Source organism: Glycine soja, chromosome 19 (genome assembly GCF_004193775.1).
Source record: "Glycine soja cultivar W05 chromosome 19, ASM419377v2, whole genome shotgun sequence".
NCBI lineage: Eukaryota > Viridiplantae > Streptophyta > Magnoliopsida > Fabales > Fabaceae > Glycine > Glycine soja.
In genome coordinates this window covers 42,313,678-42,336,365 of record NC_041020.1, presented here as the reverse complement: position 1 = coordinate 42,336,365, position 22,688 = coordinate 42,313,678, and the positions used below count along the sequence as shown (strand labels likewise).

General features: G+C 33.4%; 2 protein-coding genes and 1 pseudogene across 2 annotated transcripts; 1 reads left to right on the top strand and 2 right to left on the bottom strand.

Annotated features, from left to right (window-relative positions):
- Positions 1-2,863: 2,863 nt before the first annotated feature.
- On the bottom strand, positions 2,864-3,529 carry LOC114398846 (annotated as a pseudogene).
- A 3,178-nt stretch (positions 3,530-6,707) lies between these two features.
- Positions 6,708-14,751, top strand: LOC114400608 (transcription factor EMB1444-like). Its single transcript, XM_028363134.1, has 11 exons — positions 6,708-7,728; positions 8,464-8,634; positions 8,722-8,806; positions 8,928-8,969; positions 9,311-9,370; positions 10,455-10,568; positions 10,779-12,017; positions 12,115-12,222; positions 12,548-12,688; positions 12,876-13,001; positions 14,272-14,751. The coding sequence occupies exons 1-11, from the start codon at positions 7,634-7,636 to the stop codon at positions 14,359-14,361; spliced, it is 2,271 nt and encodes a 756-aa protein (XP_028218935.1). The 5' UTR covers positions 6,708-7,633; the 3' UTR covers positions 14,362-14,751.
- Positions 14,752-16,215: 1,464 nt separating this feature from the next.
- LOC114398436 lies at positions 16,216-19,315 on the bottom strand. The gene is made up of 5 exons (XM_028360632.1): positions 19,134-19,315; positions 17,683-17,797; positions 16,930-17,019; positions 16,747-16,845; positions 16,216-16,659 (listed from the first exon to the last, which is right to left on the bottom strand). The coding sequence occupies exons 1-5, from the start codon at positions 19,199-19,201 to the stop codon at positions 16,558-16,560; spliced, it is 474 nt and encodes a 157-aa protein (XP_028216433.1). The 5' UTR covers positions 19,202-19,315; the 3' UTR covers positions 16,216-16,557.
- Between the last annotated feature and the right edge of the window lie 3,373 nt (positions 19,316-22,688).

Genomic DNA, 22,688 nt, shown 5'->3' with positions numbered 1-22,688 from the left:
TTAATGAAGTATATTTAATAATTATATTAATTACTTTAATTATATCAATTAAAAAATTTCATCAAATTCAATAATACATTAAATAAAAATCTAAATTATATATAATATGTCATGTTTCTCTCATCTTATAATACATGTCATGAAATTCTACATTAAATAAAAAAATCAACATTAATGGTGAAAAATCGTGACGTCTCAGTGTCAACATTTGAAAATACATATCAACTTAGTGTCATGTTAATAGTCATTTTTGTTAACTTTGTCTGGCTTCAAAAAATAAAATGTATTTTTTGAGATTTGAGAGAATAAAATATATATTTTTCAATTTAACTTCCTTATTGTGTTTTCTTATGAGTCACAGAAAATTTATTATTTTTGAAATAAGGAAAAATTCATGAAAATAACTTTTAAACTTGCTAAGGGTGTCTGTAAAAAAAAAAAAAAAAAACCTTGCTAAGGGTGTTTTCTTGCTCCAATGTATTCTTGACTGAAATAGAAAAAAAAATGAAAGGTAGGTAGTTCTCACAATGATCAAATAAGAAGATACAAAATGATTGTCAATTATAACCATTTTTTTTAAATCAAGTGCAATGAATTGAAATTAAAAGGAAATGAAATGTCACGTTGAATAAAACGTAAAAATACATAGTAGCTAGGTTAAAAAAGAATAAAACATAAGTAAAAATCTAGTCAATAAAATGCAAAATGTGACGACAAGACTGGAAATTGGAAGCGATGGATTCAAATTATAAAAATAGTAGAACAAAAACATAATGTTATTTCCTTTATTCCATATGACGTTTAATTATAAAAGTAGTAGAACAAAAAGATAATATTACGTTTAAGATTTTGGCACAAGTATTAAGGAAGGTAATCAATTTGTTAAATTTTAAAAAAAATAGATAACTTTTTAATATATTACTTATTTTTTAATTAATAACTCATTTCTTCTTTTTATATATTATTCTTACTGAGTATTAATTAAGGATAATTAAAAAAAATATTTCATTGATTTTATAAAACGATATATATTTTAGAATAATTTTTATTTTCTAAAACGTTATATAATATGAAATAGGAGAGTAATAAATGCTATTTCATGGTATATTTCCTGAAAGTCGCGGTGCACCCACGATACTATACCTGAATCCGCGTCAATTCACACATGCATGCTTCAGTATGGATAATAAGGGGATGAGAGACTTAACTTTTTCGAAAACTCATGTTACTTTAAAGTTAAGTCTATCAAGTGGCGAATTCTCTGGCTAACTATAAGGTCTCCTTGCATGAGGATATGACTTTTCTATATTTGTATATCTTAGTTGATTCTACTGGTTTATCTTTTTTCTTGAGGCTTTAATTTGATTTGTTGGGGATTTTGCTCCTTCTTTTTCAAAAGAAGAAAAATCGTGATATCTCAATTAATTGTTGCAGTTTTTTTAATTTTTGTAATTGTTAAAATTTAAAAATAATTCTCTTACAGTTGTGAGAAATGAGAATTATAACCGACTAACATGGATTATGCATGTGGTTGCATTTCATTTTTATTAATGTTAAAATAATAACTTTTATGTAATAATCAACATATACATAAATACATGCTTAGCAATTTTTATGTTTTGTATAATATCCAATTAAAAAACACATAATACGTACAAAGAAATACTTAAAATTTAACACCTTAGTTTCTAGACTAAATTTGCTAATTTAATCTTTTAAAGATTCGCTTAACATTAATTTATTCCTTTGAGTATTTTTAATATCAAGTATGTTTTCTAAAATATTAAAAATAAAAAATAATGAATAATAACTTAATAAAAATCATTTTTATGTTATTTTTACATTTGAATAACTCATTTGATATCACAAACAAGTTGATATCAAATAATTTTTTAAAAAAATTAATTTAATATATTTTTAAATAAATTATAATACCCAAATTATTCAAATAATTAACTTACTAATATCAACCAATATAACATTATTATTAATATAATTTAAATTATCAATATCATAAAAATATAAACTAGTATATGACATAGTTGCAAAAAACACACTCTTAAATACACTTATTTTAATATACTCTTTATTATTTGTTAAAATTTATTAGAAATGATAAAATTTTATAATTTTTTAATAAATTTCAGTTAATAAAAAAATATTAAAAAAAGTGTGTGAAAGTGTGTTATATCTAAAATAGGGAAGTAGTACTCAATTGACGTACACTTTATTTTGGATTTTATCACTGTACTTTAGTAACTTTGTCTACTCGCTGAAAACATTAACAATGTACCTAGTAAAAACTTAAGTAAAAAAAAAAAAAGAAAAAAGAAAAATGGAGAGAGATATCATTGTTGTTGCGTCTCTGTCTGCCTTCATCATAATACTCATTCCTTACACTATATCATTAGAATCACTGACTTGGCATATTTCATGCATAGCCCAGTTGACTTTTTACTATGACCACCACCTGTGCAAAGCTTTTGATAACCCTATAATTAAATTTATTGCCGAAAACAATAATGGTCGTTCAAAGAGTTTTTATTCGTTCCACCACTGAACATCATGGGTAGTAATGTTTTTCTTTTCTTGTTTACATTTTTTCTATACTTATATAATATAATTATTTAATAGGCTTAATTAAGTTTTTCATATCTAAAATATAGTCTTTTTTAAAAAAAAATATCTAATATTCATTTTTTCTATACTTAGTACATGTCGTCAGGCTGCATCCGTTAAGTGATAACGTGGTAGACGGAGTATCATGTTATCACGTCTAGTCACTAACCACGTAAGCATAGGTCATCATATCAAAACCACTTCATCGGCTTCTTCCTCTTCTCCACCGTCATGAAAAACGTCATCAACTGAAAAGGTTCAACACTTTTCAGTCTTCGTCGGGGGCATAGTTATCTTCAATTCCGCTCTCCAAACACGATGTCATCGTCTCAAACTCCTTGGAGTTCATTGACGGAGATCCTGACCAGTGAATTTCCTGCCAACAATTGAAGCTCGTCGCGTTCTAAAAAAAACTCGACGTCAACCAGAGATTGAGATTCGTCACCGTCGTCTGAAGCTTGGCGAGCTCTTCAAATTGCTTGTGTTTACCGTCGAAACCACCCTTATCAAACCTCAAACCTAGGAACCAAAAATTAGGGTTCAGATCTCGGACTCTCTACTTGTCAGTACAGGTAACTTCTCCTTCAGAGGCAGAGAAGCTCTGACATGGACCCGACGGTGCCGCCGTAGAGCACCGTCTCAACCACCGCTTGGCACACGTGCTAGGTTTTGGTCCACAAAAGTCCCACAGCACTGTTGACAGGGTTCATCGTTCTTCCACACGCTTCGCACAACAGAGATTGAAACAGAGCTGCATAAAAGAAAAAAAATATATCAGAGATGAAAAATCACCCTCACATGAAAAAAATATCATAGATGCTTCATGCGTATCGATCCATTGTAGACACAGCCGCAGGATACAAGACTCGATGCAACCCTTTCGAAGGACGCGACACTCGTTACAACTCATGCCTCTTTGGGAAAAGAAAAAAATAACCTAGGAGAGTGTGTGGTTTGTGTTTTGTTGTGGTTGTGAAAACTTTTTGCAAAATCACCCTCACACGAAAGCGAGAGAGAGAGAGAGAGAGGGGGGGGGGGAGAACAAAGAGAAGAAAAACGAGGAAAGGAAGATGGAGAATGGAACTTGAGAGGAAGAAGTTGATGACGTGGTGTTGATGTGACGGTCTATGCTTACGTGGTTAGTAACTAAGCGTGATGATGTGACACTTCGTCTGTCACATCATCACTTAAGAGGTGTGATGATAGGTACTAAAATGAAACATAATTTTTTTTTGAAGATATCTGAAAGAAAAAATGAATGATAAATAATTTTTTAAAAATAAACTATATTTCAGATATGAAAAATTTAATTAAGAATATTTAATATTATACCAATAGGATAATATTTTTGAGCGGACAATCAAACATAAAACTTATCAAAATAAGTTTTACTTTTTTTAATAAGATATTTTTCACATACACAATTAAAAATTGAACCTAGATAAATATGCTTGTGGAACCTATAACCCATTTGACTACTACCTAGCTACGTCGATCTCTTGTGGTCCAATTTAGGATGATAGATGATGGGTCATAATTATGATGGATGATCGATAATTGAGGAAACTTAGAGAGATATAATTGATCCCGTAGATTTAAACCTAACCAATTAGCAACAGAAACAAATATGAATGATTATGCCTCCCGATACTGCACTATTTAAATTGCTGTTAACTACTTCCGACAAATTGAATCTCTACATGACCAAAACAACGTTTGCCAGTAGTGGAATAATATATCGTTTCCTTTTACTGTTTAAACTGTAACTGGTCTGTACGTGCTTTTGTTTTTATGAATTTTGCACTCTACCATTACTTGACGCAGTAAATTAATTGTTTTAAAAGTGATTGAAGATAGATCATAGAAATCAATAACCATAATCACTCTCGACTATGCCACTTACAAACTTGCACTAACGGGAATAACGTTGAGTTGATGCCAACACAGGGAAATTTACACATTTTAAGGATTTAAAATCTTACTTGATGAATGTCCCTTCCTAAAACCATTTTTTTGCGTCCTAATCAAGAATTAGTTGATGATTAAGAACACTTGATAAAATTACCGATTTATTAGTATGCCTATATAGTAAGTAGTAACTAATTATGTCGTTTAGGTCTGTTGGTTTTCTCAACATGCCATTAATGCCTCATCCAGTAAATTAAAGATGTTATTTCTTCCCTACCATTTTCACTATATAAAAAAAAAGCAAGTCAAGAAATGTATTTAGGACTTTGATCTTAAAAAATTGAATGAAAAACATATATATTCACAACGTAAAAGTTTTTCATAATGTCATTTAATCATATAACGTATAGTATAATAAGTTTGTTAATTTTTAAATTATACTGTAAATACTTTTTAATTTATTAATAGTGTAAAATCTTTTATAGAAAATGTATGCTTGTTAAACTCTTAAAAAAATTATTTCCAATTTATTTTTTAAGGTTATATTTATCAATTTAGTTTTAAAAAATCATTTAACGTTTAAAAAATGACATAATATGTTTAACTTGGTCGATTAAACTAAAATAATTGTGTTTGGCGAACCCACTAGGGTCGTGTAATAATAATAAAAAAAAAGACAGCAAGGTCGCCCTAATTTCATATAAGATAATATGTATTGATAACTTGGTTTTGATCTCTCTCTCTCTCTCTCTCTCTCTCTCTCTCTCTCTCTCTATATATATATATATATATATATATATATATATATATATATATAGTTTTTGCAAAATGATCTTTTTTAACTTAATTAATTTAGGTACATATATTATGCTACTCTATTCATTCCAAAATAAGTAATTTTAAGGTTTTTATACAAATTAAGAAAATAATAAATAATTTATTGAGTGAAATGCTTTCATTAAATTGTCCTTATTATTTATTCTTTGTCATATAACTGATTTCATCAAATTAATTATTCATTTGGGGGAAAATTGAAATAAAATATTTAATGTTTCACTAAAAACGTAAAATGTCACTTAATATTAATTTTTGAACGTGTTAAAATGTCACTTATTTTGAAATGAAGAGAGTATTTTTTTAAAAGTTATAAAAAATTCAAAAGTTAATAGCATTAAATTAGATAAGTGATAGATGAAAAATTAAAGATTTAAAATTGTACACAACAATTTCATGTTTGTTTATAATAACTAAATCTTAAAAAAATCATTTTTTTCTTAAAAATATTTACAAAATAATTATTTAAAATAAGCTAAATCAATCGCATAATAAATTACTAAAAAGAAAATATTTAATATAAAATAAATCAATATTTTTAATATGATATTTAAATATTTTCTTAATTGGCTAATGATTCATCTTTATTGCATTCTTTAGTAAGACTCTATTAAATTTTATATTTTACCAACTAAATTAATAAATAACATATTCTTTAAACTCTAACATAAAGTTTTCAATTAAAATCTAGATTAAATTTAACATGATCATAAACATGTCTTACTTATCCAATAGAACATGCATGTTCCTAGGTAATTGCGTGAGAGGCAAATTTTTTGTTTTTGCTTTCTCCAAACTCCATTTTCCAAACCTTGTAAAGGGTAAAACAGAAATTAAGAAGCTGTAAATCGGTGCAAGGCATGATGATAAAGGGCAGCATGTCCACCAATGTGTGAAACAAAGGTTGGCATTCTAAAAGATTTAATTATTAACGTGACAAAGTAGGAAGGGGTTTGAAGAAATGGGAGGTTGAAGGTGTCACAACTTTAGGGCAATAAGATCATTGTTGAAAAGGACCTCAAGAGGGGTGGCAGGGTACGTTCTATAGGGTTTCAAAGAAAGGATTGAAAACTTGAGGGGAAAATAAGGAAGCATGTTCTCAATTTGGTATGATGCTGTTGGCCATCAATTGACACCACCATAAAGTGTACTCATACCCCAATTGGATTGTTCCCCCCATCAATCTGTTTCCCCCCTTTTCTCATTGCCCTTGGCTTGGGGGTTGTTAACGTTAAATATAAAGCCCCGATTATCCCCTAACCCTTCAGAGTTCCCTTGGAGCTTTTGCCCTTTGTCAAGTGTTTAGCCTTCATTTGCCATATTTTTAATTTTTGGTTTCATTTTCTGAAAAAATATATATATATTATAGTAACTGTTTCTATAAATTTCTTACGAATATGAGATACTAGATATCATTTAATAAAAATTAAACCTTAATTGATCATGCATGTTATGAAAAGCCAATCTCTTTTACTATGCCAATTACACGAAATTTGCTAAAATGCATGGTGTGGTTAGTGATAATATGATAGCAGTGGATGGTCAATGGTGGATTACGCTATGGTTAGAATGATTGCATGAATCAACGGTGGAGATTCCCTGAGTGAGAAGGCTAGATGGAACAGCGTGCTAACGTGACTCCAATATAGAAGAAGAGAGCCACACTTCCTTTTCCACCATTGACATTCTCTGACTATTTCCTCGGCATTTGGCAACCTCTGCAAACTCCTTCTCTCTCTTTAACTCTGCAAAGGGTAAAGTAAAGACTTCATTCAATCACAAATCACAATTGCATTTCCAGAGAAAACTTGAACCTTCTTCACATGTCGTCGGACATAAGCTAGATTATTAGCCACCCTTTTTCTTCCTTCCTTTAACTCAACCTTCTTCAATCTTCACACACCCCTTTTAGAATATAACAAGGTTTATTTGTCATTCAATGGCTAGTTGCTTGATTTGTTGTTGTGTCATTAAGTCTAGTGTTGCAGTTGTAGCGTTAAGTGTGGTTGTGTTTTAGTGAGGGAAAAAAGAAAGAAAGTTGGAAGCTTTGGTTGGTGGGGTGGTGGGAATTGTCATGGGTGCGGATCGTCTGATACTGCCAACAGTTGGACCGCCATTAAAACGGCGAGCAGGGTTGCGGAGGAAGCAGGCTGGAAGAGGGTCCTACAGAGGGAGCTAGGTGTGAGTGAGTGAGTGTGTTTTTGGAGGATTCAAATTCTCGGGGGTGCCTTCGGGGTGTTAAAAGTTTCTGACTTGTTAGGGGGGGGACAACATGGGTACCAACTTGCACCAAGTACTCGGAAGCCTCTGTTTGAATACTCACTGGAACTACGCCATCTTTTGGAAGCTCAAACATCGTGCTCGAATGTATGATACTACTACTACTATTGTGGTTGTTGTTATTCCTTGTTTTTGTGCCTTGTGTGTGTGTTGTGTCTTTTCTTTAGTTTGGTGTGTCTTAGATGTTGGCAACTTAGAATATGCTAAATTAGGTGAAGTTGTGGTTTTGCATGTTTGAATCGTTTGGTCTGAAATTTGGCTTGGCCATTTTACTTGCCGGGTTAATCTAATTGGCTGTGGGCAGTTTCCAGTTTTTGCCTAATGATGTTATGATTTTTATAATGGAAGATTTTCGTTGATATTCCTCCCTGTGCTTTGTCCTTCTTCCAAGTTTGGTGATTTCCATGCTTGGTTAGAATTTAGAGTTTTTGACTAAGAAGGTCATGCGTTGTGTGTCTTGTCTCTTGAATCCATTCTATTGCACTGTTTTCAGGTTTTTTGCTCTTGGTTGTTGTTGTCCATTTTGGTTTAAAGAAAACTGTTGTTGTCATGTTGTTTCATTGATTGTAATCCTTCTGTTATTTGAAATGTTTTATGTTGCTTTCATTGTAGTGCGTTTGAAATGGGATAAGCATAGCTTTTGAAATGTTTTATGTTGCTTTCATTGTAGTGTAGTTGGCTGTAAGCTCATCACTGCTTAGTGATATAATTTTCCACGCAATTTTGGTGATTCATTCTTTGGTTACAGATGCACTTTGCACAAAGTGTGTGAATTCGATGGTGTCGTCTGTTTAATTTTCTGGATGTGGTACTTGCTTGCAGGATCTTGACATGGGAGGATGCATATTATAACAATCCTGATGATTTCGACTCTTCAGAAAATAAACACTGCCAGAAGACCTTGGAACAGATTGGTTGTGGGAAATTTTCACACAGTGCATTAGGGTTAGCGGTGGCTAAGATGTCATATCATGCATATTCATTAGGAGAAGGGTATGACTAATTAAATATAAAATTGATGCTATTTTCAATTTGATTTTCTTTTTGTGTAGCTCTTGTCCTAAGACTCTTTCTTCACAGTATTGTTGGACAGGTAGCTGTTACTGGAAAACATAGGTGGATCTGTGCAGATAATCAAGTTGCGAGTTCTGGCTTGTCTTTTGAGGTGAGGATTCTTGTTATTTAAGGTCATCATGAATGATCTTTCAACCTTGGAAGTATCATGTCAATAACTAACTAATCTTCTAATCATTCTTATTCTTTTCCCTGTTTTTGGTTTGATTCAGTTTGCTGATGGGTGGCAGTCTCAGTTTTCTGCTGGAATCAGGGTAAGCTAACTGCTTTATTATTTTTTCACAGCTTCTCAACATTTGTGGCTAACTAAAATCTGGAAGAATGAAATTTCTATTGGCACCCAGAAATTAGAATTGTCGTACATTACTAAAACTAGTTTAACTGTATATTTGAAAAATTGTGGTTAATGTGATAATAGGCTCAATATGATAAATTATTGAGCCACTACTTGTAAGATGCAACTGAACCGTTCTAGTGTACTATATATGTTAGAAAAATAGTGATTATCTTTTAGAGAATAATTTCCTAGTATGCACTATTGTACTTTGATTGCATTAAGAATTTTCATTAATAAAGCTTTTACTTTTTCTTGTAGACTATTGCTGTTGTTGCTGTAGTCCCTCTTGGTGTTGTTCAGCTTGGCTCTCTAAATAAAGTGAGAAGATTTTTTCTTTTTAATCTTTATTTGCTTTGCTTCAGCACTATACTGTTGGATTCGATAATGTGCTTGCTAACATGGTTCAAGAAGGCATCTATCATCTCTTTATGGTGTTGTGCGAAACACATTGTATTTAGTATTTCAAAATTTATTTGCACTCTAGTCACAAGGATTGGGCTAGTGGCAAGAGGCTTGGATTTGCATGAGATCGTAGGTTCAAACCTCATTGTCACTATTGTACCATAAAATATATTTGCACTCTTTTGTTTAGATGTATCATAACTAGTCAGATAGCATGACTTGCTTATATTTCTTTATTCTTTTCCAACTAATTTTGTTTATCACTGGTTCTTGATTGAGGTATTGGTTAAATACTTCTATAATCCTAATTGTATGTGCTAGGTAAATATGCATATGTAATTTAGTGAAAACATAAAGAGAAATGGATGCAAATTTATTAACAACTCATCCCTAGTTTTGTCAATAGAGAACTTAGGCAATATGTAGTTGTATGTCTGGCTACAGGTATACAAAATTATAATTTACTAAACTACCTACCAAAACTAGATGATTTGGCATGAAAATCAGGTTATGATGCACTTTTCAGTGCTGATTTATCAGTCAGTTAATAACATCACAAATGATTACCCTGACCTAGGTTACCGTTGAGAAGCAGATATCTACTTAAATGCTGTCTTACAATTCTTCAATATAAAGCACATTGGAAAAACCATGCTTTGGGGGAGAGGGGGGGGGGGGGGGGGTCTTTTTGCCTAAATTGGCAGAAAGTTGATTACTTAGTCTGGAAGTATCTTATTAGTTTTTATTATGGATCTGTGCCCTGTTACTTCTCTTTCTCCCTGAAATGCTATTATGAACTTAAAATGCAAGTTTAGTTAGAAAATCAGATCAGTCTTGTTTATTAGTTTCCTGTCTATGATATTTGAATTTTATTTTGTCTTGTCATGGGCTGTTCTATGATTTTGATGACTTGTAGAATATTTCCTGGATATGAAAATCCATTTATTATTGAAAAAAAGAATTTAATAGTTTTCTTCTCCTTTGACATCCCTGGTTCCAGGTGATTGAAGATATGGGGTTTGTAACTCATATCAGAAATCTTTTTTTGTCTACTCAAAATTACTCAATCCAATGTCCTAGTCAAATACAGGGTAGTTTGAAGAGTTCATCTCAGGTAAGCTTCTGTCTTCACTTCTCTACATTCATGTGTTTTCATGTTGCATAATGTGCAGATTTGAGTGGGTAAAGAGGTTTGTGTGACTGTTAAAATGGCATTTTTAAACAAGCTATTAATATAGCAAGCAAGTGGAACTGTGTCATAGTTATTTTTTAACCCAGATGCATTGATCATTATTATGAGTTTTATATTTCTTGCTTTTTCCAGCTGGACAAATCGAAGGAAAATTTTTCTTCAGATATTATGCGTACTTGCTTTTACGATACACAGAAATCTATGAAAAGTGAAACAGCAGATGTTTTAATGCCCCTTCAATGTTCTGGGACTGGGAGGAACTGTACACCTCCTTCTGCTTGTGAGAAAATGTCTGATAATGTGGCCAAGCAAGAGGGGCCTGAATTGTACAATGATGAAAGTTCCATTTTGCTTCAGTCGATATCCAATATGATGAATGTGGACTGTCAGGAATTTGAAGAGATGAAACCTCTATATGGGACAAAGTATGAAGGAGGAAGTAGTGGCTGCAAAGATATGAGATTGGAATCAGAAAAAAATGTCTCATCATTTTTAAATGATTTTGTTACAGATAATGCTAGCTTCAATGATGTAATATGTCCATCAGAAAAAGTCAGAGTTGATTCTGCATGCTTTCCTTCAGTTTTTCTTGATACAGTTGTTTGTGAAAGTGATAAATTGCATTATGCAGATATTAACCAAAAAGGGGCAGTGAATTTTGCCCAACCTTCAGAAGCAAACTCCCAGCAACATATTGAAAAGTCAAAGTTTCATACTGAGCCTTGTTACAAGGATATCCCAGACTTCCAAACTGAACCTTGTTACAAGGATGCCTCACACATATTGAAGTTCCCTGCTGGCTGTGAGCTACATGAAGCACTTGGACCAGCTTTTTTGAAAGGGGGTAAATGTTTAGATTGGCCAGCACAGATTAATCAAGAAATGAAATCTGTTGAAATGTCAGATGAGATTAGCACTAGTCAATTGACTTCTGAATCTTGTCCAGAACATCTTTTAGAAGCAATGCTGGCCAACTTTAGCCATAGTAATAATGATGTTAATAGTGAATTATCATTTTGTAAATCAAAGCAATCTGCAATTGTCTCTGCAAAAAATCATGAGGCTTCTATTCACAATGTGCATACTATTAATTCAGAAGGCTATTCGATAGATCAGCTCTCTCTTGTCAGAGAGGACAAACACCATTCTTTGAGTTCATCATCAGGGATATGTGGTGTGATGTCCTCAAAAGGTATTTCATCTACATTTCATAGTTCAAATAGTGGACAGCTTGAAAGGTCGTCTGAACCATCTAAGAACAGCAAAAAAAGGGCCAGGCCAGGGGAAAGTTGTAGGCCTCGGCCAAGGGACAGGCAACTGATCCAAGATCGTATCAAAGAGTTGAGAGAGCTGGTGCCAAATGGAGCAAAGGTATCTTGCTAGAATCTGTTTCCTGATTGTTTTTTGGGTTGAGTGATGATCTCAGATCTGGTTCGTGTGGCTAAAAATTTTATTGTAACTCCAACAGTGCAGTATTGATTCACTCCTGGAGCGCACAATAAAGCACATGCTCTTTCTCCAAAGCATAACTAAACATGCTGACAAGTTAACTGACTTTTCTGATACGAAGTCAAAGGTAAGGTTTTAGGCAATTTTAGAGATTTTTCCTATGGTCCATGGTCTATAAAGAAATTATACTATATTTCTAGTCAACTAGAGATTGATAATTGAACTTCCAAAATATGCATAAATGAGTCATGTGGTTTAAAACAATGACATTTACTTTTGACATGTTCCTTTAGAGCACAGTTCTATTGAAGCATAAGATTTTATTTATTTAATTGTTATTTAGGTTAGCAAGATTTTTAGTGCCGTCCTCCTTCATAAATTGTTGATTTAGTTTCAACATTTTCTGCACGTGGACTTATCTCCATTGCTTAACAATACTGAAATTTTTGCAGTTGCATCATAAGGAAGCAGACATTCTTGGATCATCTAGTTATGAGCAGGGCTCAAGCTGGGCCATGGAGGTAGGGGGTCATCTGAAAGTTCATTCAATATTAGTGGAGAATCTTAGCAAGAATGGACAGATGCTTGTTGAGGTACATATGACTTGAAAATTACAATTTGATTTATTCTATATTAGTGATTAATTAAAATTACAATACATGAGAGAACTCTGATGAGAAATGGAGGTTAGTGTCACTTGGTTGAAGGTCTAAGATATTGCTCTGTTGTTGATATAATCAGTTATTATGTTCTCTGTTCTAATTATGCCTTTTGCTACAGATGCTATGTGAGGAGTGCAACCATTTTCTTGAAATAGCAGAAGCCATAAGAAGTTTGGGCCTTACCATTTTGAAGGGTGCAACAAAAGCTCATGGTGAAAAGATGTGGATATGCTTTGTTGTCGAGGTAATTTCAGAACACAAAAAACTGAAGAACTGACAAAAAATTTGGAATCTTTATCTATGAGCAAAAAATTCTGAATACCAATTATCGTAAATTAATTCATAGTTGAAAACATCAAATCAAATACATTGAGACAATAAAATTCAATTGGCAGGCTTTAAGATTAGGTCTGATATTCTATTGTGATAAATTAAACTGCCTTTATCTGCTAGCACATTCCATACTTAAATTCACTATTCAACTAGTCCCGCCAGTCAATCTTAGTCCTAATTTTATTGCATTTGATTGGATAAAATATATACCTTTATAATTGAAACTTAAGTGGATTTTTTTCTTCCATTTTTTAATTTATGATCTTTATTCTTTTTTCATATCCCTCCCCCATATCTTCGCATAGCGAAGAGCCTCTGGGCAATGGGGTACGAAGTTTTTGAGGGCGAGCCCTGGTGCAGCGGTAAAGTTGTGCCTTGGTGACTTGTTGGTCATGGGTTCGAATCCGGAAACAGCCTCTTTGCATATGCAAGGGTAAGGCTGCGTACAACATCCCTCCCCCATACCTTCGCATAGCGAAGAGCTTCTGGGCAATGGGGTATGAAGTTTTTTATTCTTTTTTCATATCTTTTTCCAGTGTAAATATTGTGTAAGCTTACTTGATAAATTCAAATCTACTTAGCTGTTACTCATTCCTCTTCACTAATAAAACCTGAGTGTATTGAAAGGTTTCCTCTGACCACAGAAAACTGTAGTTTCATTTCTCCATTTTATCATGGAACGACCCTTGCAGATGAAGCCACCTAGTTCATAATATTAACTATTATAAAAAAAATGCTAATTGAAGCTGTTATAATATCATAATTCATGGCTTTGGGCTTGGGTAGAGCAATATATTTGATAAATAATACAAATTCAAATTTCAATGGCAACTTTATATAAGCCATTTGCATTCCTTAAATAAGAGAATTAGTACTGAAATTCAAAATATTGTACATGATATATGATTTTTTAGTTGAGTAGAAATCCGCAGTGTTTAATGAAATTGACAACTTGTATTGCTTTAGTCTTTGAAAGTTTTCATCTATAAACATTAATCCTCCTAGGGATAAAATAAAATTATTTGTAAGTTTCAGTAAGCTAGTTAACAAGTTCATGTTTTAGGGACCAATTTGTATAGATGGGTACTTTAAAATACAAAAGCAACACAAATTACTGTTTTTAAGAACCATATATACTATAATTCCATTGATTGTTGTTGATGGTAAACTGTGTGCCACAGGGTCAAAACAAGAGAAATGTACACAGATTGGATATCCTGTGGCCGCTTGTTCAAATACTGCAATCCAAGAGCACCGTGTATTCACATTAACTTGTTGGTTCTTGGAAACTATGGCCACTCATTGGCAAGTGTAACTCATTCTTGATCTTTGAAATGATGCTCACCTTTATAGTGTGTTAAGACATAGGTTGTGGTCGTGTTTGTGTGTTTTCTTAAATGATTGAAATGTGTGATTGTCGTTGTTTATGTTTGACACTGAAAATAGCACAATACGTTGAACATATACTAGTGTTACTCTCTTCACATCTCAGACTTCTTGTTTATTTACCAGTAAGGCCGAAGTTATATTATTAATGATCAGAATTTAAATACAATACATAGGTAAACCTATTTTGACATCCCTCAATTCTCTGTAAGTATCCATGAGTTATACCCATTTGATGCCACAGTAATGCCACCAATTAAGCGTTGTTTCTTTCATTCTATGTGCAATGTTTGGTGGATTCAAAGATGTAGTAGTACACTTTTTGTTGTTTTGCTAAAAATGCAAGGAAATCCACAATTTGTTCCGAGTGGAGGGCATTCTTGTTCTCTTCTATTCTTGGTGGCTAAGATCTGCCACAAGTAAAATGTGATTAGATTTCAATCGGTTGAGGTGGAAGGAGGAAAGAGTGGTGGTGGGCGGCAAAAGTGTAAAGGAGATGAACTATTAAGGCTATGTTTGAGTTGTCTTCAACCACATTGAATGCCAAAGCTTCCTCTCATAAAAGTTGCATTGAATGTGTCTTGGAATGCATGATTCGTGTAAAACAAAGTGCGCTTGAATTCACGTTTGAAGCTTGTTAAATAGATATTCACACTCTCCAACGTAGAGAATGTGCGTGTTTGGTTTGTACTCCTACGTTGGAGAGGAAGCTTGTTAAATAGATATTTACACTCCAATAAAATTTGGACTAAGCTTTTTAAATTATCGATTGAAGCTAAAAAAAAATATAGTTTGTACTCTTACGTCTTTTTAATTAAAGCTTACGTATAAGTGCAAGCAAACACTATATTAGTAAAAGCTTATAAACTTTCAAATAGTAAAAGTTCATATAATTCACGTGTGCATATATATACTGATAAAAAAATATTAACTATACATAACAGAACTTAATAAATTATAACTTTATCTTGAAAAACTATTAAATATTTTTTTCAATGTTTCCTATACAAAATTGGCAATTTCTATCTTTAGTTTCCTATACAAAATCCAAACGATAATATACTACCTCCTTCTCATATATTTCAATGTTTAATGTTATTGCACAAAGATTAAAAAACATTTAATAAAATTAAAATTGGTATACTTAGATTAAAATACCCTCATTTAATACCTTGATTTTTAATTACGGTATCCCTAGTAGCGAATATTAAATAAGAATATATTTTAAAAAAACATTAATTAGACTTTGAAATTCTAAAACATCAATTATTTGAAAAATACTTAAGAGAAGTTAAAACATAAAAAAATATGAAAAAGAAATAATATTTTTTAAGCAAAAAATAGATACTACGAATTTAAACAAGACTTAAGTCCTGTTAAATAAACTTTTCAACAAACACAAATAAAAAAAGGAAAACAAGGAAATAAAACAAATTAAATTTCTCCTATAAGATAAAATTAATATAGACAAAAATTAAAATCAACTTATGCATATATTAAATAACACTTTTATAAAGATTGAAATGTATAAATTGATTTTTTATGGGTGAAACTTAATTACCTTATTTTCTAAAAGTTTATCCAATTATAAACTAAATATCCTGTCAAAATTTGTAGTGCCCTGTTGAGTGTTGAAGGTTTTTTTTAAGTTTAACCATATCAGGTGAAAAACTCAAGCATACATTTCCATTACCAAACCAAGAACCAAAGGAATAAAAAATAGAGAACACAAATCCATGTGCCAACGTGAAGAAATCAAGCTTAGTTCAAAAGCAACTGCAAGTGCCAGACTCAGTCTGAGTCGAAGTCTGAATGAACGAAAATGGCTCTGATCATTTTTTCCCTCTTCGTATACAAGTTTAGTAATCGAAAGATAGTTCATAATGTCAGGCAAACGAAAAAATAGCATACATATATAACTAATTATAAATTATACATAATCCATGAGACAGAAGGTACACCTAAATACTCTCTTACGAGGTACATTCGTTCTGAACCAGACAGACACCTAAAGTCAAATCCTCGAGAATTGGAAAATGAGTATAATGAGCAACCGGCAACAATCCGAGAAGTCCTTGCAACTAATAGGTTTTTGTTTTGGGAACCTTCTTCTTGGGTTGCCTTCTAGGAATAGAGTTTTTCATCCCAATGAAAAACAACAATGCCCCGAAGAGAGCCATATTCTGCAAGGAGTACAATATTCGATAAACAATTGCAACAAAGAAACGTTGTGACAACACCTCAAGTTTGAGCTTTCCAACTGCTCTTACCTGAGTAAATTTGATGAAAAGTTGGATAAATTCTTTGTCCTCGCTGTCATAATAGTAGAAATCATACAGTATTGGAGTAGCAATCATTTGATGTAAAAGCTACAAGGAGAAAAGAACCAAGGCTTGAAAAATTGAGCACTTGAAAAGCCAATTTCAATTTCATAGAAAAGTCAAGCTACAAACCAAAAGGAAAGCTCCAAAAGAGCTGCCAAGTATGAAAAGAATCCCTCCGAGGCCCTTGAGAGCAATAGCCCCAGCAACTAAAATTTTCATCTGTTAATCACATCAATCAAATAAATACACGTGCTAGATACAAAACATTGTAATATGAATGCTAAAAGGAGTACTTGATTGGATGCAGGAACATGTTAACATAAGAATGCACTAGATGCATGACAGCTATTACAATGCAAGCAAGTTCAATTATTTTCCACTACAATGTTTCACAACTTCCCCACATCCTGCCTGCACCCATTTCATTTTTTAGAACATTAATCCTTTTTTTAACTATTTTTCAGTTTACACATATGATTCATGTCCAACACAGCCACAATCCTATTACCTGCTGAGAAGTCAAAATTGGGTATGTGCTGCTTGTAGCAGTCAAGCAATAAGTGTCAAGGCCAAAACGAGAAACCCTATAAGTTATTACTTCGTCCATGATACATAGTCTTATTGAAACATGTGCAGTTATAAAAACAAGCATTATTATATACCATGTATAGTTTCATTAAGCATTAATTAAACACTAGACCTACACTTAATGGCAGAAAAATGCATGAATTCACAAGCAGTGTCCAACTCCATGTCACACTCCTGTCAAATTTAACCACCTTGTCCTTCTTTTGTTCCTATCCAAGAACTTGTTTATCTGTTTAGTTGTGTTTTAATCATGCTTTCCTTAAATGATTGAATAAAAGAGACCGAGAGACTAACATCAATATCTGGAAGTTGAAAGCCAGCTTTAGAATGTACTTGATGTGCAAAGGCATCAAACTTCGGTCTGAGTGCTTTTGCTGTGGGTCCCCCATCAACTCCATAAGCATTAAATCTGTACAAGCATAGAAGGGATGGAGGATAAATAAAGAAAAGCAATAGAAATTCAAAAAAAAAAAAAAAGTAACAATTGAGTGCTCTGTGCATCCAGAATCAAAATGTCAAATGGAAAGAATTTATAGCTTCTAATGTCAGATACTCTGATTAAATGTAGTGAAAACTACCAAGAAACACCATCAACTTGTGCAAGAATATAACGGATGAGCCTATAAATCAGATCCTTATTGAAAACAAACGTTCAAATTTAATTAGGAATTAAACATGGGAAAGTATGAAACAGGGGCACGTAATTCACAGAATCACATTATTCCACTTCAATCAGAAGACCACAATCCACTAGCAACAGGCAATCACAATTTCAGTTACAGTATGAAATAGTGATACTAGATTTGTCTCCCTCAATATATGCCTTAACTTCAATACAATGACATGCAATTGCTCTCTGTTGGAACCATAACTTGATACAAGATAGATAAATCTCATCACCGTGCCCCAACACTATATGGGAACAGATTAGGGTCAAGGGTTAACTAATGAAGACCAAAATGTTTATATACCAATATACCCCCTCATTTTTACAAAACAAAAAAAAAAACGTATTTTAACTGACATTCATCTGCCATTAATCACCGAAGGTTACCAAATTTTCCCCGAATAAATTTCCCAGTTTCAAAATAATTAAACGTACAAAAAATTAATAACACCCTCTACACTTTACAGAATCACAACACACAAGTTACTTAACAACCAGCAAAAAGCACCCCTCGCCCACACTACTTCTTAATTGCTACTAATTGGTAACAATATATAGTCAAATTCATTCACAAACTACACAAAAGTTAGCTTGCCAAAACCCAAAACCCGAAACCGTTAATGTTAACTTTTAATTCTAATGCATTTAAACGATTCCATAACCTCAGCAATAATAAAAGCTGGCAACTACACCATGGTGATAACAACTGTAATCAAATCCCGCAAGAAGATCTAACTACCCTACCAAAGAAATGAATGCACGCATTAAACAAATCTGACACTACGAGTCTACGACGCTTAACAGAATCACAAAAAATAAAAATAAAAAACCTAAAAAAACTAATAAGTTCCCGTTCCATGCACTTGGACTATGTGAAACACAGATCTGCTGAATCGTTTTGACGAGTCAATTGAGCGTAACAAATCCAAGCAGAGAAAGTGAGAAACTACCAACAACAACAGCCAACTCAGCAGATAAACTCAGTTAAAAACAATAAATTACTGCAAGCACAAAAAACAATAGCCATGCATGATTCAAAATTGCAGAGAAAAGGAACAGTTAAGGAATATGAACGAACTCTTGGTAAGCGGAGAGGATGAAAACAGAGGCGAAGAGGACTCGGCCGAGAAAAGAAGAGAACGCCATTTTAGAGAGAGAGAGAGGAAATCTAGGGTGCTTGAAGAAAGCTGATTTTTCTTTTCCCGGTCAGAGTGAGAACGAAAGAGAAGGAGCGAGCGGACCGAAAATTGAAAAAAGGGTGAGGGAGGGGTAACATAGTCTTTTTGTTCTGTAAAAGGGTGGAACGGTCTAGTTAAGCGACTCTTTCGGCGGCTATGGGCTCCATTACTGTCACACGTGGCCCAATGGGCGTTTATTCTTTTATTAACATTTTAGGAAACAACTATTTCCACTGCCCTAATTTACTATTCTCATTACCATTTTCAAAAATAATAAAAAGTAGTAAAAAACTATCCTTCATTCCACCTCCCACCCCTTCCCCTTCTCTCTTCCCCCCTCTCCATATGTCCCTCCCCACCCCCACCCCCCCCCCCCCCCCCCCCCCCCACACACCCTTTCCCTCTTCTTCTCACTTTCTCTCCCTTCATTTTTCTCTCCAATTCTCTTTTCCCCGGGCCCAAATCCCCTTACCCTTTCTCCTTCCCTTTTCTTTTTTTCTTACTCTCACTCTTCCTCTCCAACTCATTATTCCTCTCTAACTTCTTCTCCGTCTCATATACTATAACATTGCAAGGTAAATATTTTTTTTGTGTACAACGAAAATATAATTTTGTTATGTTTTTGAATCCAAAACACAACAAAATTGTACTTTCGTTATGTTGTTTTCAAAACATCACAATAAAAATACAATTATGTCATATTATTTGATGAATAATTGAACTGAATCATATATACATTGTGTTAATTTTTTTATTTTTAAATTATTTAATTTATTGTTTAGTTTAATTTTTTAATTAATATTTCATTCCTTTTTTTTTCTAATGTTCACATGAAAATGTACTGCCTTTGTCTTAGATCCTGAGGCACAAAAGTGACATGCGATTGCGTCAACATGTCGTGATGGAAAGTTGGCTCGATAACATCAACCGTAGGTAAAGCCATAGCCAAAGGCACAAGCACAAGCATAGCCACAACCACAACAACAACCACTAATGATACATCATGTTGATCGTATCATCGAACCTTCATTTGGAGGAGGCCTTATGGATTTGACTCTACTTCAGTCCTATAAGGATCACATAGCTGGTTCATGTATGGATCGATCAACCCGAAGAGGGACTGAAGTTGGTAAGTCATGATGGCAAGGTTATGGACTACCATATCTAGGCAACAATAAAGGGTACGTTGATAGGTCAGAACTGAAGGCCCTGTGTGATGTTCAGTACATGATCGCAAATAAAGGCGTAATCATTGCCTTTATCGAGAGATGACACAGTGAGGACTCCTCCTAACACCTTCCAATTATAGAGATGACCCTCACCCTTGATGATGTATCATGTTTGTTACATCTTCCTATTATCGGCCATTTCATTGATCACATAGACACGAGCTACACTTGGGCGGAGACCAAAGGTCTATTGAGGTCAAAGCTACGATGTCATCAAGCAACAAGGTGGCTCTGAGTTGGTTAGAGAGTCTGTATCAACCTATGTTGCCAATGAGTCAAATGTATAGGCTAACAGAGCGTATTTGTTGCATTTGATTGGCAATACCATATTTGTCAAGAAGAGCTTGACTAATGTACACATCTGTTACCCGTAATACCTCAGTGATATGGATCAATGCCATGAATATGCTTGGGGGGAAATTGGGTTGGCTTATCTTTATGATCAATTATCATATACTTGCTTTTATGAAAGCAAATAAATGGGAGGTTATGTGACTCTACACATCGTAAGAACGATTTTTTTTGTAGACGTAACTGTTTTTTTGTACTACTTGACGCTAAAAATATATTTCATGTTTTACAAGCATGAGTGTTTAAGCATTTGTCAACCATTCTTGCTAGCGAAAAGGTGCTGGAATATGACCGTAAAAAGTTGTTTGCGGCTAGGTGGTTGTCGTTGAAGGGTACAAACAAGGTTGTTGGGAATAGGGCGTTGTTGGATCGATTGCATATGACTAATTTTGTCTGGTCCCTATATGCATCACATAGAGACCTTAGACCTTTCGAGGATCGAACATTGTACTCTGGCTATCGTAGATTTAGGACATACATGCAATTGTATCTAACGAAAAGGGTTTTGAAGTAGTTCAGGTACACACAAAGGATTCATTTGGACCCACTTGAGTGCCCAATTGCATATGAGAAGTGTTACGGACCGAGTAGGAGCAACATGTGGTAGCGGTGGGCGAAGTTGTTCCACATGGGGCTCTATGGGCCTACACTCCAAACTACTTGTCTTGGTATTACGAGCATTCACATCCATACATGATTTGTCATAGGAGGGAGAGCCACCACATGGTCTTATACGTATTTTGCCTTAGCCATAGCCTGATGGTGGTCAGATGCCAAATTATGTATCAGGTGTTGTTTACTCCTGTGAGGTAATGCAAACAATATTTTCATCATTTTCTTTTATTTTTAATGAAAAAATAATTACTAAATGTATTGTTTAGTATTTATGTAGGATTGATTCCAGATGATGTCAGCATCCACGCAGAAACTATTGGACATGAGAGTTGTACTTGAAGGCACGAATAGTCATCAGGCCACACAAAAACTTCTATTGATGACATATAAGGGTCTTGCAACTGCATGTAACTCAGTTGAGGAGTGGTCGCCGCCAAGGAAGAAAGCCAACAAAGGTGACAAAGGAGGTGACCACAAAAGCACTTGAGAACATTTGTCATTTTGTGTTATTATGTATTTGACTTATGATGCTTTTTGTACAAACTTATTTTTATGTTGTATGCACTTTATTTTTAGCAGTTTTTGTTTGCCATATTTTTATGTTTAAACGACACACATCTAGTAATGTAATAAAAAATGAAATTTTGATTAAATTTTGAAAACAAACAAACAACAACAACCACAACTAACATAAATTTCATCAATTAAAAACATGACCAAATAGAGTTGTGATCTTCATTAGAGCTTGTTGTTGTCATTAATCCACGCATCAAAGTAATGATCTCTTTAGCATGTCTTGATTTTCTTGGTTTACGCAACAAGACAAGGATTTTTTTTGGAGATTGGTCAACCATTACATACATAAACTGTGAAAAAATGAAAAACATCTTTCACACTTCATTGTCGTCGTCTTTAATCTTAAAATAGTCGTACTTAACATAACCATCCCCTACATATACAAATTTACAATAAAAAAACCCTCAAATAAGCTTCTTCCACCTCTGTTGGAATCTATAACTACATTTCTCAAAGCAACAAGCGACATTTCCTTTTTTTTTTTTTATGAATTTATGACCATTAGGACATTTAAATAATACCCCCTCGGTGGTTGATACCACATCACCATCATAATACACAACAACAACTACTCCCTCCATCTTTAATCCAATATGGTGAAAGATCCAACATAATGCATTGAGCTTCCTTAGACTACTCGTATTTATTATCATATTGTATTATTCTCTCGTGAATCAATTATTA

Excerpts from the sequence above, each read along its gene's own strand:
- LOC114400608 (XM_028363134.1), top strand. The coding sequence starts at position 7,634 with ATGGGTACCAACTTGCACCAAGTACTCGGAAGCCTCTGTTTGAATACT. Across the intron at positions 8,970-9,310 it reads AGTTTTCTGCTGGAATCAGG|ACTATTGCTGTTGTTGCTGT; the intron begins GTAAGCTAACTG and ends TTTTTCTTGTAG. Across the intron at positions 9,371-10,454 it reads AGCTTGGCTCTCTAAATAAA|GTGATTGAAGATATGGGGTT; the intron begins GTGAGAAGATTT and ends CCCTGGTTCCAG.
- LOC114398436 (XM_028360632.1), bottom strand. The coding sequence starts at position 19,201 with ATGGCGTTCTCTTCTTTTCTCGGCCGAGTCCTCTTCGCCTCTGTTTTC. Across the intron at positions 17,798-19,133 it reads ATCCTCTCCGCTTACCAAGA|ATTTAATGCTTATGGAGTTG; the intron begins GTTCGTTCATAT and ends ATGCTTGTACAG. Across the intron at positions 16,660-16,746 it reads TTTTCATCAAATTTACTCAG|AATATGGCTCTCTTCGGGGC; the intron begins GTAAGAGCAGTT and ends TACTCCTTGCAG.